Genomic DNA, 18081 nt, shown 5'->3' with positions numbered 1-18081 from the left:
CTCCAATCTTTTCTCATTTCCATTAATTCTATTCATCTTTCTTCCAACTGATTCACTGATTTATTTAATCACTTTCTTGATTTGAATATTCTCAATCAATAATCTTTAACTTTCGATCTTCAGTCCCTGTTTCTAGCTCCATTATGTAGTTGCAGGAAATCCTACACTACACCCCTGATATGATTTCATTGTTGATCAACTCAATTTTAGGTTTGCACTCTTAATTTTATTGATTAATTTTTGAATGTTCTTACAAGAAAGATAAAGAAGTCAAGAATGATCTCTGCTCTGGACTTTCTCTCTCCTATTTACTTAATTCTTACTCAAAAAGATCTCTCTCTTCTTTACAACTCGAATGACTATTTATAAGGAAATACATAGTGGATGAAAGCTAATCCGTCTTTTATTTTCGGATATGGTTTGCGACATTCTCGCAACCTTACAAATATTAATTTTCGCAAACTCTATAATTTTCGCAGGACTATCATACCTTTCTCGTGTTCTTAGCTGACGTCATTTATTTTATTATTTCTGGAGTTCTTTCGACGCTTAAGTGATGTGTCATTGATAATTTCGCTGAAACATAGTTGTTGCGAGATTCTGATCCTACATTTGATATCAATACAAGTCATTCAAAGCATCACACATATTTTTATAAAATTCTCTAACATTTCATCTCATTTCAAACTTGTACAACTCGCATTAGATTTGAAAGGGTACATGCTTTTATGAGTTAGGTAAGATTACATACATGTTATTGAAAATTTTACCAAGTTTATAAGAAAATATAACATGCTCATATTCATCACTAACTCACTAATTTCTTAAAAAGCACGACAAAATCTCATATTTCAAATATTCAAAATTCAATTTATGTTATGATAAAATTGCAATATTATGCTCAAACGTTTTATCCATAACTATCATGTGTGGTAGTGCAATGATCAAATTCAACAAATTTCTTATCTCACTCTTGTTTATGACAAGATATGAACATCTTGTTATTAACAAGATGAACATCTTGGAAACTAGATACATCTTTAACAGGATTATTCTACCCCAAGTAAACTTTTAGGCTATACCAATACCAAAAATCATAGTGATGTGAGTATATCTCAACGCCACTTTCTTTCAAAACGATTTGGTTCAACTTGCGAATCATAACCTATCAAAACAAATATGGTGTAAAACACCAATCTATATCAACCTCTTACCGTATTCATAGTTCACATTAACTAAGCTTGAAAAGCGTTGTTAATAACATTTGATATCCTTGCAATGACATGCAAGAATAGCAAATAAATTCATAAACAATAGTTTGTTCATTTCTTGGTGAGAGTTGATATTCACATTTGTTTTGACTAGGTTTCTAATTATTTTGGTTTTTGGTTCGTATAAAATTCCATCTCATAAGTTCCAAACTTACATGAGTCACATGTTTATTGTCATATACAATAATTCTCAATATCTTGTTTCCCTAAAATTTATTCTAAGATTGAAAAATCAATTTATTCAATTTAGAATCCCATTATTTGATCACTACAATAACTACAAATAGTTCATCAAACATACCTCAATTGCTTTTAAAGCTCAATTGGTTATAAACCATTGTCCATTCTTTGCGCACCAACAAAGAAATCAGCAACCCCATTGCTCCTCACATCGATTAGTCTCCCGTAATTTTTATTCCATTGGAAAATAAAAACTTGCTCAAGTAAGTGAATTTTTACCTGTCACAATCATGTACATGTGAGCATTTAAAACCAAAAAATAAGTAAGGTATGCACTTATATAATTACTCGAAAATCAAATAATTTAGTACTCCAAGTTTCTCTTAATTGTCAAACAAAGATTCAAAGTTATATAGTCGTATAACATCATACATATACTTATAACTTTCTATTAAGCATATTATCAAACATATGGGGTGCATTAGTTTGATTGCTATCAATGGTATTCTTTTTCGTTACCAAAACAAGAGTATGAAGTATAAAATCAAAACATGATCTTTTTATGTAATTTGTTACATCTGTATTCTCTAAACTCAAGTATCACTTCAAATATTTATACATGCATGCATAACGATTTTGTTATCACCACATCTCTCAAACTAAAACTACAAATGGAAATTTTCAAAAATGTTTCATGTTATATGAATTCAAATTATCCACAAAAACATTTGAAAGAATATATTCAATCAGGATTAAATTTCTGCCCGTCAGAATTTTTCAGATACGTTGTTCAGTTTTCTAAAATACTTTAAAAAATACTTTTCAGATGATCCAAAAATTCTGAAATTTTACGTGGATAATCCTCATGATATCTAATACACCCGGTTAAACTTTCAAGACCTAATTCACTTTTGTGTAGGAGATAAAAATAAAACTCTACAACATGTTATAAATATTCGTTTCACATCAATATTATTTTTCTACGTTAGATATTCATGATATAAAAAATATTATCCATATTACATTCCTAGTCCATCAAGATTAGACATAAAGTTAACTTTAGGTACCAGGTTACCTAAAATCTCAAGCATCATGTTTAATAGCTAAATAAAAAAATTTCCGATTATATTTTATAAAACGAAATAAAACAAAGATACTTATCGCGTTTCAGCAATCGTTTTCATTTTGATTTCCGTGTCAGAATAGAAATTGTTGGAACAATTGCTGAATTATGCCTGTGCAAAAAATAAAAATCAAACGCGAAACAAATAGTATGGCTGAGTCGCGGACTAGGTCGCTTTCTTTAAGACGTTTCGCGGCTCTGCCCAAGATTGTGCAAGCAGTTCTTCAATGTCGCGTCGTCCCCAGGATAAAACGGCCGAATTCAATCTCTTACACAATCACTCTTGAACGATGAGAGGATGTGAAACTTCTACACTTCATTCTTGCTCAGAAACACTTTTAGAAAAATCAAGGATGATCACACACTTGTTTTTCTTTCTCACACAAATTCATTTTCTAATAAACTCAAGAAACATGATAGAAAACTCTCACATAAGAGAAAATACTTTTTACAACTCTCCAAATTCTTTTTTATCAAAAACTGATTTTCAATAACCAAAAAATTAAATAAGACTAAATGACATGCATTATTAAGTTATTAATTAGCACCATTAACCTATTCAATAAAAAACGGTTTTTGGCATTAAAAATGAAATAAATTTATTCTTTAAAAAAAGAATAAAAGTCACACTAAAACCATTTAAATGAGAGACGACTATTCGAAAATTAATTAATGTTTTTAAAACATATATCTCAACATTAACTTTCTTACTAAACAAATTCTCAGTCGTTTAATTAATTATTTGGAAATCAACAATCAACATCTAAAAAAGGCTAGGCTGCCCAACCCAAAAATTAAGACAGGCTTGACAGGCCATGCTTTATGTTTGAGTGCCCGTAATAATTATCAGGTCGGACAACCCTGGCAAAAAAATACTAGTAAGATAATTTGATGCCCAAAGCCAGTCGAAAGCACGTTTTATAAGTGCAGTGTGGGTGCCCCTAATCAATAGTATCCCTTTTTAACCAACAGACTACAGTGGCGTCGTTAGTAATTCGAGTGGCTGTAGAATCATGAAATGAATCATAAGTAGAAATTAACGTTTCAAAGAAAAATACTGATACGCGCTTCGACTCTGGTAATACTTATTAGCCATTTCACAAACGGAAAATTGGTCATTTGTCCAAATATTTTTAAATCACGGTTCAAATGGACGAGTAAAAAATAGTTTGGGTGAAATGGCCAAAATAAAAAATATTAAGTTTCATCCTAGCTTAAATTTGAAAAATAGCAAGGATGAAACTGGATACATCCTATGTAAATTAAAAATAAAAAAAAAAATATTTGAAAATGGACACGATGAAACTGGTTACATCGTGCCTATTTTTAGATTTTTATCCATTTAAACAGTATCAAAATCTAACTGTCCATTTCACCCGAAATTGTTGATTTTGATCTTTTTAACCAATTTTATGTTTCACAAATCAAATCTAACTCATCACAGAAAAGTAAATGCATAATAAATCAAATGTAATGCCAATTTAATTCAAGAATGATTTCATAATATTAATAATTTGTTCCATGGACACTTTATTATGTACTACTAGCTAGCTAAATTAGAAAAATAGAAGAAAAAAAATCTAGACGATTCTATGGAACAACATGCCAATCATCTCTTTTCTGCCAGGCACCTGTATTGTCTTGGTACAAATAAAATCCATCTCGACGAGCAGACCACACACAGTCCGTACCACAAAGCTCATTTTTGTACTTGTCTCTTGGGAATCCGGAACGGTAAACATCAAAAGTGCCACCTAACCAATGATGGTTCAAATTATCGTACCAACGAAAATCACACCAGAAATGTGTTAAACCTTCAATTGCGCGAAAGTCCCAGTGCCATGAGTCACCTTTAAAGAGCGAACGTTGACCTAGATCGTTGTTTTTTGACCGGCAATGCATATCCAACGAAATATTATCATCGTCGATAGCATTCTGTATTTCCACTGTCGTCAATGATAAACATTTGGAAACCAGAACTGAAAACAATAGCAACAACAACAAACTTGTATTGCCATGGCTACTACCAGTACCCATTGTCTCTGATTGAATATGTTTGAAAGTGAAGGTTTTTTCTATAACCCTTTGGAGAGCGTGGGAGATCACATTTATACTAGAACCATGTTACCATTAATTTTTTTTAATTGATCCCGAATATCTTTCATATCCTAAAACAGGCTAAATAATAAGAAAATAAACATAATTAGTCTTGTGCTTTTATATTCCTATCCATATGTAAACATATAAAGGATTATGGAAATGTTAAAAATGAACGATTAAGGGAAAATGGATGGTTGTCATCAATTCTAATCAATTTTAAGAAACAAAATATATACATTATGCTTAATCCGATATTTTCCTTTCATTATCAAAATTGCCATTGTGGAGATATATTGGTCTGGATTTTTAAATTAGACGATATTTTCTACAGATTTGATATCTTTATTAAATATAATATTCGACACCATTTTAATATTCATAGATAATCATAGATTTGTGAAATGAAGCTAGGGGTGTGAATGAGTTCGGATCTTTCTGTGTATCACTAGGCCTAGACCGTATCCTGTTTATAATAGTTGGGTCCGATTCTTAAAGTCGGATCCGGTTCCTTAACTAGTGGACCCAAAATCGGATCCTATAATAATTCCAGAGTGAACACAAGTCTTGAACTCTAGTAGATAAAAAGATCGCTTAACACACACGACTATATTAGTGTAAAGTCTAAAGCCAGCACATTACGACCCTGTGCTTTTATCCCAATTTAATGAATGATCTAGAAAACTGCCCATATTCTCATAGAAAGCGGCCACACTTTCACATTCACATAGGTGAGTTTATCAAGAGTACTCCCGAAAGTACTCCACTCTAAATAGAGATATAAACATCATTAATTGTTTAAAAAATTAAAAAATTAAAACTTAAACTCAACCTCTACTCACTTCAGGATATCATGCCGTGGGATGAATTCTTCAAAAGCATGATTATCGCATCTCCATATTATCTATGACTTGGTGTTCCATTTGAACCTATATTTTGGGATCTCACTCCATAGGTAAGGGTTACCCTTTTGAACCTACTTTTGAGATCTTGAGTTATAGGTTGGTAACCGCATCGTAAATAACTCAATATCAATGATGTTATCATCTATGACTTCGTCTAGTCCCTTTGAACCTATTTCTAGGTTGGGTATCCATCACAAATGACTCAATCTCAATGGGAATCAACCTCATCCCTAAGATGTATTCACATCTTCTTATAAATCCTTTCGTTAAAGTACTAACGAAAACTCTTTTCAGACATTATATAATCCATTTTCAAAATATCAACTCTTATAGTTGTCGTTGCATGCATTCTCAATTCTTGCAATAGCCGTGGTACTATCACATTGGATTTATATGTCTGTTTCTCTATCTATTACAGGATCCAATCGCTTCATCCCTTAAAGGATTCGACTGAAAGTATGTCCAATCAGCTTCACAATATCCTTAAAGGATTGCGGTAACCATTTTGATAGTGTATTTCTAGGCGTAAAATGTGTTTGAAACACCTCAAAACCTTCTCAATATTTTACCAATTTTCCATACTAGGATTGGTAAATCTGAATATAAATTATCCCCCACTATGGAAGCAATATATTACACCCCTACTACAAAAAATACTTAAATATATAATCAATCACGTAGCAAAGAAGCATACTGAGCTACCATACTCATGTCTAGTGCAATCACACACAATCTCAAAATCATTAGCACTAAACCAAATGAGTGAAAATTTGTTTACAGTCAAGATTATATATATTTCTATCTCTTTTAAAATTCTATTTTCATTGAAATGAAATAGATCCAAAGAAAAAAATCTATTTTTAACAATATACACCATCTTCATCCAAGTCTTTCATGTCAAATAGTAAACTAAGCATGTTCTCAATTTCATTTTCATCCTATAAGTTAGAATAAAAAATCAACAAATCACCTATGCATACAAAACAAAGAGTATTGTGCATTTCACTTTCATCAATTCTGAAATCATCCGAATGAATCAAGCAAACAATTTATCTCTTTTAAATTGTTTTAAAGTTGTTTTCAGAATATAAATGATAAATATATAATTTATATGCTTTCTTTTATAGTAGAAGCTACATAGTTTTTCATGCTTGGTTTACATATATTCTCATCTTTGACTTACAAAAAAGTATATATTTCTACTTATGAGTATAAAAAATCATATATCGTAGAAACAACATCAACAACACAAGCATGTAAGTTAATTTAGAGACATGAATGCAAATTTCAACAATTTTATGTTTGTTTGTCTAAAGATGATATGTTCACGACTTTATTTTTCCAAAGATTTAATTTTTAAAGAACAAAGTTACTTTCTATGAGAATTTATCTTTCAAATTATAAGCAACAAAATATTCATGACTAAAATTTAGTCTCACTAAATATGCTTTTCTAGGTTCATTCTTAGTGAATTATTCGTCACCTTCATTTTTCTAGTTCCTCTGATTCAAATCAAATTTTGTAAAACATAGGTTATGGAACCCCCACTATTTTTTGACTCAAACAAGAATTTCGAAACAATATCAAAAGACTCCAAAAATTGTGAAAAACTAGTGAACCAATGATTTAAATCCAAAGCGTTTTACACAAGATAGCGGGTAAAAATTCAAACAATTTTAGTGAAGACAACATCACCTAGTTAACTACTCAAAGTATCATATTTGATGTAGTTGCAGGAAATCCTACACTACACCCCTCATATGATTTCATTGTTGATCAACTCAATTTTAGGTTTACACTCTTAATTTTATTGATTAATTTTTGAATGTTCTTACAAGAAAGATAAAGAAGTCAAGAATGATCTCTGCTCTGGACTTTCTCTCTCCTATTTACTTAATTCTTACTCAAAAAGATCTCTCTCTTCTTTACAACTCGAATGACTATTTATAAGGAAATACATAGTGGATGACAACTACTCTGTCCTTTATTTTTGGATATGGTTTGCGACATTCTCGCAACCTTACAAATATTCATTTTCGCAAACTCTCTAATTTTCGCAGGACTATCATACCTTTCTCGTGTTCTTAGCTGACGTCGTTTATTTTATTATTTATGGAATTGTTTTGCGACGCTTAAGTGCTGTGTCATTGATAATTTCGCTGAAACATAGTTGTTGCGAGATTCTGATCCTACATCTTGCCTCTTCTCATATCTTTTCTGCGAAGTAGAGAATGATGTGTGAAATGCCGCAACTACTTATCTTTTCATATTCTGCATTTATCACACGTATTCTTTCTTCCATTTATTTCTCGACACGTCTTTTGTAACCGTTACTTTTTTAACCGCTTATATCTTCCCGTATTAACCGTGTTTATTTTTTTGAAGAAAAATTCCCTCTATATATATTCCTTTTCACTCTCTTCTTCTTTCCTTTTATTCTCTCTGCAACTTCATCGTTCTTCTGCAAAATCCCTTATTGCAACTTTTCTTCTTTCTTCTTCAACCTTTTTGAGTTCTTCTTCATCTTCATACTAGATCTTCATAATTCTTCTTCATCTTCATAGTTCAAGACAATCTTCCTGCTATTATTTTTCATGGATTCATCAAGGTTAGTCTTCTTTTTTCTTCTTTATGAGTTTTGCTGAAATTAACATATCTGAAATTGATCTTGTGTATTGCCTTATTTGATGTTGTTTATGTTATTGATATGATTCCCATACTCTTGCTATTTCAGCAAAAGCGGCTCCAACACTAGATTTACAGTTCAGAACCCTAACATCCCCAAATCACAGCATAAGGTTGTCGCACATAAAAGAAAGTCTGCGAATGAGAAGGTAGTAAGAAACACTGTATTTTTCTAATAACAATATTGTTGCCTCTGTTTCTTATCTGGATTATAATTCGCAGGGTGATAAAGATCTTAATAAACCTCTCAAGAAATCTCGCCACCTTAAAGCTGTTCCAACTTCTGTTCCCTTACACCTACTCATTTCTTCCAAATCTCCTGCGACATCTTTGCAAGATAAACCTTTATCTCCAATTCGCGAAAATTCTGCATCTGATTTCATTTCTTCCAAATCTCCTGCGATCTCTTCGCAAGATAAACCTTTATCTCCAACTCGTGAAAATGTTTCCCCTGATTTCATTTCTTCAATTGACCTTTCTATGATTGAAACTCCCCTTATGGATCCTTCTGCGACTGAAACCTCTTCTCTTCCCATTGAGAATGTTTCTCAACCTTCTGCCTCTACCAGTTCTTTACCCAAGTCTCTTCCTATGTCGAAAGAAACCATGGAAGGAATAGATATTGCTTTCAAAGTTTTATCTGAAATTCTGGATGACGGAAAGAAGTCTTCTAATGATCCCATAAAATCTAATGTTTGCGAGATTCTGAGCAAGCATTTGGGTTCTGGCAGAGCTGCTTCGCAGACAACTTTAGAAAAAGAATGTAATGCTCTTCGTCTTGAAAATCATAAACTTCAGAATGTTTTGCTGGATCGCAAAAATCTTCGCAAAAAGAATGATAAATTAAGAGGTATGATTTCCTTATCTATGTCTTTAATTTGCCTTTTCGATGGTTTTATCCTTCCCATGTTTAATTATCCTTTAAATCCCTCTTTCAGATGTTAAGCATTAAATCAGAAACGAGTAATGGAGAGATATCAATTTGAATCTGCTGTTGAAGAAGCCCGTGTTGATAAAGAAATCTTAATGGATCAATATAACCAATTAGATAACCTCTATTCATATTCTCTTGATCACATAAATAATCTTACCAATGAAAATACCCAATTAGTTCAAAGACAAGATCTATTAAGTAATGAAGTATCTCGTCTTTCTTATTCTTTAACCAAAGCTAATTTAGGGATGGAAACTTTATCAGATGAGAATAAAACCTTATTTCAAGAGAAGCGAATTTATTTAAACAAGATGGCGATATCTTCGCAACAACTTAATATTCTCCAAAAAGTATGTGCTGACCAAGAGAAATCTATTCGCTCTTTAAGAAATGAACTTAAAGAAGTAACAGAATCATCTATCGCTGAAAGAGATACACTCATTCAAGGTAGAATAGCTTTAAGTGTGAAGGCAAATCAGCTTAAAGAACAATATTCCAAATTAGAAGATTCTTATTCTTCTCTTGCGAAGAAAAATGCCTTCCTTGTTTCTAAAGAGAAAAATCTTCAGTCTCGACTTAAAGGTTTAGTTGGAGATAAATTTGATGACGCAATGGACCATTGGGAGATGATTTTGTCACCCGGAGGACAAGTGTTATTCGGACTCTCGCTTTTGGATAAGGGGTAACCTAATTACTAAGGGGCACCCCCAGGTCACCCCCAAGGCATTTGCTATTTACACTCCACAGACGGTTAGGGGGACACCCTTCTTCACGCTTTGAAAATTCAAAATGGCGGGAAAGTTCATGCAGTTCACGGAAGAAATTTGGGTTCGATCTTATGTGGGCTTTGAGCGAGATTCAATCACTGGATTTTGTTTTGATTGACCTGTTTGGGCTAAACAGGGATTGTATGGTTAATGGATTCGATCCAGTTGGGCTAGAACATCGAGTCTTGGTTAAACAGGGAAGAGAGATTATCACGGGATATTGGATGATACATAACTGCATGGGAGAATATTTTCTTTTTTATTCAACAAGATTCGACCAATCAAGCCAGGATAAACAAGTAAATCCAGCTCAGAACAAACGCGTGAAAGATGAACAGGGAAAGGAAATATTCCCGTGAAAATAAAAATCATTAAGGGAGAATTATTTGCATTTAACTCGGATTATCTCGGTGCTTTTGAGTATAAATATGTCTATGGGGTTGAATAGAATGACTGTCGAGAGTTGGGAGGAGAGAAGGAACGCTGCAGAATCGAGAACCATGATTTCTCTCTGCTGCTGTTGCTGCCATTGATGAAGATGAAGAACACGAAGAACGGACTCGCAGCAGCAGTCGTTTATCAACAGTGTCTAAGACGCACACCCGTGGGTCGTAGTTCGTCGTACAACAGCAGTTATCATTTATTGTTCTTCTTGTAACAGCTGAACAGCGCCTTTGCAACAGTTATTTCTGTTGCGATTTTTCTGTTCAATTGTTTTACACCTTTTCATCATTTGTAAACCACTTTTTGAGCAATAAATAATTATTTTGAGAGCATTTTTACTATGATGAGCTAAAACCCAACACTGGGACGACGGAGGAGGCCAAACTTCATACTTGGGGTAATTTCATTAATTCTTTTTAAGACTTTTGCATTAATTTAAAATTGAAATATGATTTGAATTAATTGGTTGTTATTTAATTTGATGATGTATGCTTGGCTTAGGTGTTTTGATACATCATGCTTAGGACTTACAATCAATGTTTTGAAAATCTACTTCGGCAAAATAAGAGTCCATATAATTTATGTTTTGAGCGATTATTGTTGAGAATAAATTATTGAGCCCTATGTTATGAAAATTGGCCGAATCATTAGTCCCAATACTCTCTACCAATTTGTCAATATTTTTGTATATAATTTTTATAAATCTAAAAATCCATTACCTTCACAAGTCCGAGAGTTTGAACCTTTATTACTACAACCACACGAAAAAATTTATAATCATTTTGGCGCCGCTGCCGGGGAGGATACAATCCAGTTACTGTAAGTCGTGGCCCGAGTCGACAACAACGGTTCATCCCCCGTCTGGTACGGGAGGTAAGTCCATCGAAACACTCGCGAATCTCCTGTAAGCGAGTTACTGTATTCCTTAAGGTGGTTCATTGATTGAGGACGAATTTGGACTGTTTTTAAATTCCTAGTAAAGGGAAAGGCCTGGACAATACAAGATAGGGGTTTGGATTTCATCACCGCTCCCTTCTTGCCCGCCTTAGGAAAACGAAACCTAACGCGAACCCAAGCTTAAAATTTGGAATAGAACGAGACTGATAGGGTAACGAGCTTAATAGGAAACTCGTTCGAAAAATATTGGTTGCTCTTTAAGCACACTCCAAAGTTCATGATGGTTTCTGTGAGTTGAATACGTGTGCGCCGCCTTGTGATAGCGGTGAGGCCTTGGGTATCAAAGCTCCACTGAGCTTCCCTCGCCTCAATTCAACTTACTTTGACTCGGATTGATTCCAGAGGGGTTTGCTCAAATTGGAACGAATTCCCTTTCGAAAGATAGAAGTTGGTCTAGAAACAATCTAAGTGGAGCGATCATGCTTTTTGTTTGCTAGAAATCTTTAGGTTTGTTTTGGTGGAGTCGAGTCAGCCTTGTTTGTGATTGTGTAGAATTCCCTTGCAATTAATAATGTCGAACTGGTATGATAGAAGCCAATACAATGAGTATCGACCTGAATTTGATTATGGACATCATCATTTTATGACCATGGTGGGAATAGTAGTTGGGAACGCCAACCTTTTTAAGGTTATGGTTCATACCATGGTGAGCCCAATTACTATCCACACATGCATCAGTCTTACGAGCAAGAAGATTATAGTGCTAGTTCTTCGTCTCTAGAGGATATAATCAAACTATTGAAAAGTAGTCCTTTTTATGATCCTTCTGATAATTCCTCTTTACTAGAGTCAACACGTAAGTTAGCTGAGTCGACGCGTAAGTTAGCTGATATGAATAGTATAATTATAGACGAAAGAACTACAATAATGAGTGAATCTTCTTTAGAAGACCACCTCAAGCGGATAGCTGAGACGAACGAAAGAATTGCTCGAAATTACTTGAATTGCCAATATAGTGTATCCAATAATACCCTTGAGAATGAAGATAGTTATTTACACAATCAAGAGAACGAGGTTATAATTGGTAACACTACTTATTTAGATAAGGTTCAATCATCTTCGTACTATTATGATGATGAGGATAGTAGTGATGAATAATCTGAAATATGTAGGCATAGTGATCAGGAATCTAGTAATCCAATTGAGCTTTATAGTGATTATATTATTTCTACTTCAAATCCAAATAATTTTTATGATTATTCACCTATTCAAGAGGACGAGGATTTGATTAGGAATACCACCGTTTTAGACGATGTAGTACTTCCTTTTGATTACGAAGCCGATAGTGGTTTAGAGGAACGGGTTTATTCTGAAAATGTTGTTTTAGGGTCTAGCGACTTAGAAACAATAATCTTGAATGAAGAACATAGACTCGTAGAGATGAGTAAAGATGCACTACCTGATAATAAATTAGAAGAATTGATTGACCATTTTCAAGAATCTAATGATCCAGAAATTAGGAAGATTGTAACTAGTCTATCTAGAAACACTAGAAACTCTAAGTTTGGGGGTGATTATCACCTTCATAGTGCCTTACCTTTAACTCTCAGAAAGTCCCTTCACTTAGGACTCGATATCTCTGCCTCAACAATTTTACAAGATTACCTTCATACTCGTTTTCCCGAACCTAATGATGCCCTGAAAAGGTTAAGTCGTTAGAAACCCATCCTCTGGTCGATGTGGTTTGCCCAGGCTATGATACCCAGATTGACTTTGTTTTCCCACCAAATAGTTTTCCTCCAATTATGGGAACGTATAGATTTCAAATGTGTCACTTATTAAGTTCTGAGACTAAGCCTAAGTACTTTAGGAAATTAGAATCGACACATTTCCTTCAGAATGACCACTACTCTGACTGTGGTCAACTTTGTAAGTCATACCTAATCGACTTAGAGGATCCTAAATTATTTAGGTTATTTTGTGACTCCATGTTCTTATCTGGGTTTTTCCAGACTCTAGGACCTAATAATTTGGATCCTACCTATGAGGAAATGCATCCGAGGAAAATAGTTTATTTAGACCCCTTCATAGAACCTGAACCTGAACCGCAATTAGCGATAGTTATCCAGAAACTAGGTAAGGGCACGCTAGTCTTGTTCATTTTCTTGGTTCACTGCAATCTCCTGTTGTCATCTATTTTTGGTTTTAAAGACCCACAGTTATTCCGTCTACTGTTATACGATCCGAGTTGACTGATCCTTTCCTAAGTCTGGCTGAAGACTATAAACTTAGCACTTCTTGGGAGGTAACCCAATCTCATGCAACACGGTAATATCTTTCCTTAACTCTTTCGCTTCAAATGGTAACGGTTTCTCCTTGTTCATGCTTTTAGTTTCATCTTTAGAACATTGAGGACAATGTTAGATTTAAGTTTGGGGGTATGGGAGAAACTTTTTAGTTGCAATAAATAAACTCCAGAGCCTAGAAATTTACGCCTATTAAGGATAGCACTAACCAATCTAAGTGGATGGAAACATTTTTGTTTTAGGAGCTGAGGAACCAATCTGACTAGATGGAAACATCTATAGAGTCTATTCATAAAAGCACAGAGCTCAGGTGTTAGAATTAACATGATAGTTTCGCCATATCTCGTCGAGTCCTTTTCACTTTTTATTTTTAGTTTTCTTTTATTTCAAGTGATTTGGTGGGGCACACGATTCAAGTTGTTACCACTGCTAGGGTAAAATAGAGTGACTGAGTATTGAAAAAAAAAATGAGAAAAAAAAAATGAAAAAAAAAAAATGAAAAAAGAAGAAGAAGAAGTTTTAGACCAGACCATTTGACCAAACGGAATAAAATTCAATAAAGTCGACCACTGGTACCCTTGTATATGCCAGTTGTGTTGTCCAAGAGTTAGGATTATTGACCACTGGTTCCCTTGTATATCCCAGTGTGTTAATATTAGTCAGACCGGTATCTCAGTCATTTAGGTTAGGTTCACCTTGGAAGAGGCCTTCAGACAGATATGGGAAACACCGTTCGCTTTTCAACCATCTACATTTTTCTTTTTCCATCTTCTTAATCTTTCCATGTGATTAGTCTGACTCCGAGTATGATGTCCATCGTGAAACTATCTTAGTAGAGCTCTGTCACTTATATGAATTTTAGTATGCTTGAGTGCAAACTCGTATACAGCAATTGGAATTTCGCGTCAGGGTACTTCCTCCTGTAATTAATAAGTATGCCAACCAAGGAGGTTCTTTAGTGCTTTCCAAGATTTTTCGTAGATAGCTAGGGTCTGGAGTATTGGTTTTTGTGGGTACACCTCTGATAAACCCACCCGAGATTAACTCGGTCACTTTTCAAGAATAAATTTTGCTCGAGGACTAGCAAATAATAAGTTTGGGGGTACTAGTCATGGCGAAGATCAAAGCCGAAATGAAGGAGAAGCTTGCGAGAATGTTGGCGAAGAATTTATGTCATCTCTTGCTACTGATATTAATATTAAAGCTTGAGCTTCCTTTCTAGCTTTGTTTTCTTGAGCTGTCTTATTTTTATCACTTTTTAGAGCTACATTTTTCAATAACTTTGAAGTTAATTTTTCCTTTTAATATTTTGTTGATAAGAAAGATAAGGTTTCTTGTATATCGATTCCCATACTTGCCTCACATTATCTTTCTTGCACAAAATAATTTGTTGTGAATGCTTATCATTAATTTGTTTTATCGTATGGTCTTATTTTTCCCTCCAAATTAAAGGTCTTATTATGCCATCTCTTGTCATTGCGACAAAATCGCAGGACGTCCTTGCATTTTCATACAAAAACCCATTGATTTTGTCTTAACCTTTTCTTTTGTATTATGGACTCTTCAGGAATGTTGCGACAATATGACAGGCCTAAATATTCTTGCGAAAATAAAGCCCCATGACATTGTCGTCTTGCGAGGAAATCGCAGGACGTCTTCACACTTTTATGCAAAAACCCATTGATCTCGTCTTATCTTTTTCTTTTGTATTATTGCCTCTTCAGGATTGTTGCACAAATATGACAAGCCTTAATATCCTTGTGAATAAAAAGCCTCATGACATTTGCGTCTTAAGACACTTATCAGCTCCCTAATGGAGGGTGCCGCCCTTATCTCCCCCCTGGTTGCCCCTTCAAGGAGGCGTACTTCTACCATACATGGTTAGCTCCTCCCATCCAGTCTTAACAACAACCAGTTGTTTTCGCAGCCTCTTATCCCTTTTGCATATATGGCTTATGGTTACAAGACTGCACCCTAAGTGGGGTTTTATTCAGGCCGAGTGCAGTATAAGCCAAGACTTGTCAAGAATGGAACGGACCCTTCAAACACCCCCGACACCCTTGACTCAACCGTGTACCTCTGCGCCTTGATCAGATTCTTCACTCCTTCAGAGAGTCCTTATTACCTTAGTCGCCCAACCTAAGTCACATGCATAAGTTGAGAATCCAAGGTGCCTCTCCCGGATGGGATTTATTGACCCCAAATCTCCATGACTCAGGTTCCGGTGGCGGTGTAGCCTTTCCCTGAGCCATGCAACAGGTACCCCCTAATATGACGTACTTTAGGTCTTACATTTGCCTCTTGCGAAATTGTATTCACGAACTAGGGTGTACTCCATAAAGGTTCGACCCTTTCTTTTATGTCATTGTTCTGTGATTATCTCTGCGACAATTTCGCACATCATGATCTTCTTTTGATATGAGTAATTCTGCGATTATTCTTTCAGAATTCATAACTTCTCAAAGCTTTTGATGTAAGGTCCATCCCATTTTTTCGCTAACTTTCCACCATTTTCTCGCTGATATATTGGTGTTTCTCGCAGAACTAAATCTCCTGGTTGAAATTCGCGTACTTTGACACGTTTATTATATTCTCGAGCTAATCTTCGCTGATAATTCTCCATATGTTGTAAAGCTTTTTCTCTTCTTTCTTCTAATTCATCAAGTTTCTTTAGAATTAAGCCCGCACTAAGATTTTTCTCCCAAGCTTCTCTTTTTGTTGCCGGAATAACAACTTCTGTTGGTAACACCGCTTCAACTCCGTATGTTAAACAAAAAGGTGACATTCCAGTAGCTTCTCTTCTAGTTGTATTATAAGCCCATACTGCATTATGTACTTGTTCGCACCATGATCTGTGATGTCCTTCCAATTTTTTCTTTAATATATCTGCAATTGTTTTATTTGTTGCTTCTACTTGCCCATTAGCTTGTGGATACAAAGGAGTGGACTTTCCACATTTTATCTTGAATGCATTAAGTAACATTTCTATATTCTGTCCTTCAAATTGTTTCCCGTTATCAGATACCAACTGTGCAGGAATTCCAAATCTGCAAATGATATTTTCGAATATGAATGTAAAGATATATTTGTCGCGAATATGTTGTACTGCCTTCACTTCTGTCCATTTTGTGAAATAATCTGTTGCGACTATTAAGTATCTTCTTTGTCCAGTTCCTGGTAAAAATGGCCCCACAATGTCTAAGCCCCATTTTCGAAAGGGCCACACACTGGTTGAAGATGACAATGGTGCTCCTGGTGCATGTATTTTCTTTCCATGTCGCTGACAATCTTCGCAACGCCTTGATATTTTTTTTGCATCTTCATGCATGTACGTCCAATAATAACCTTGCATTTTTGCTCTATGTGCCAAAGATCTTCCTCCACTATGATTGCCAGCATCTCCACTATGTAACATTTTCAACACCTTTTCTCCTTCCTCTCGTGTCAAACATCTGAGTGATGGTCCACTAAAGGATTTTCGGTATAGCAACCCATCTCTTAATTTATAATTCGTTGCTCGGCTTTTTAACTTGTGTGTTTCCAATCTATTTCTTGGTGTTTCTCCTTTCGCCAGATATGCATGAAGTTCCATTCTCCAGTCTGGGACATTGTTTATTTGCTCTTCTTTTTCATTATCTATTATCATCACATCTACATCTTCATCTTCTTTATTTATTGATGGTGACAGAAGTGTTTGTATTTTTATGCATCTCGCAGTTGGATCTGTCATCATGCTTGAGATAAAAGCAAAAGCGTCTGCGAGTCTATTATCCTTTCTTGAAATATGCCTCCATTTTATCTTTGGGATTTTCGCTGATAATTCTTCAACCAGCTTCTTGTATTTCTTCAAGGATGGTTCATTTGTAGTATACCCTCCTTTTATTTGGCGAATAACTAGATGTGAATCACTAGTGATCCTGGCATTTTCTAGTTTCATTTCTATTGTGAATTGTAAGGCATGTATCACAGCTTCATATTCTGTTTCATTATTAGTGGATGCAAATTCTAATCTGAATGAAAAAGCCATCTTTATTCCTTCTTGCGAAATTAAAACAATTCCAACTCCATTTCCTTCTCCATTTGATGATCCATCTACCAATATTTCCCATCTATTTGGTTCTGTTAATAAATCTTTTGGATCTCCATGTTCTTCTTCTACATCCATCATTTCTTCTACTGCTTCATCTTCTTCTAAAGGAAATTCTGCCAAGAAATCCGCAACAACTTGTGATTTTGGTGAAGACAAAATTTCATATTTAATATCAAAGTGGCCTACTTGTGCATTCCATCTCTCTACCCTTCCTGATCTTTTAGAATTCTTCATCACTGATTCAATTGACACTTTTTTTAATACCTTTATCTTGTGTGCTTGAAAGTATATGCGGAGCTTAAATGATGCATAGACTAATGCTAAGATTAATTTTTCAATCTTTGAGTAATTCTTCTCAGCAGTATTAAAAGTTTTGCTAATG

At 34.5% G+C, this 18081-nt stretch overlaps 1 protein-coding gene across 1 annotated transcript; it reads right to left on the bottom strand.

Moving 5' to 3' along the window:
- Nucleotides 1-4164: 4164 nt before the first annotated feature.
- Nucleotides 4165-4611, bottom strand: LOC113358949 (S-protein homolog 2-like). The gene has a single exon (XM_026602658.1). The coding sequence runs from the start codon at nucleotides 4609-4611 to the stop codon at nucleotides 4165-4167; it is 447 nt and encodes a 148-aa protein (XP_026458443.1).
- Nucleotides 4612-18081: the final 13470 nt, after the last annotated feature.

This window comes from Papaver somniferum, chromosome 3 (assembly GCF_003573695.1).
Source record: "Papaver somniferum cultivar HN1 chromosome 3, ASM357369v1, whole genome shotgun sequence".
Classification (NCBI taxonomy): domain Eukaryota; kingdom Viridiplantae; phylum Streptophyta; class Magnoliopsida; order Ranunculales; family Papaveraceae; genus Papaver; species Papaver somniferum.
This window is presented reverse-complemented; position numbering and strand designations above follow the sequence as displayed.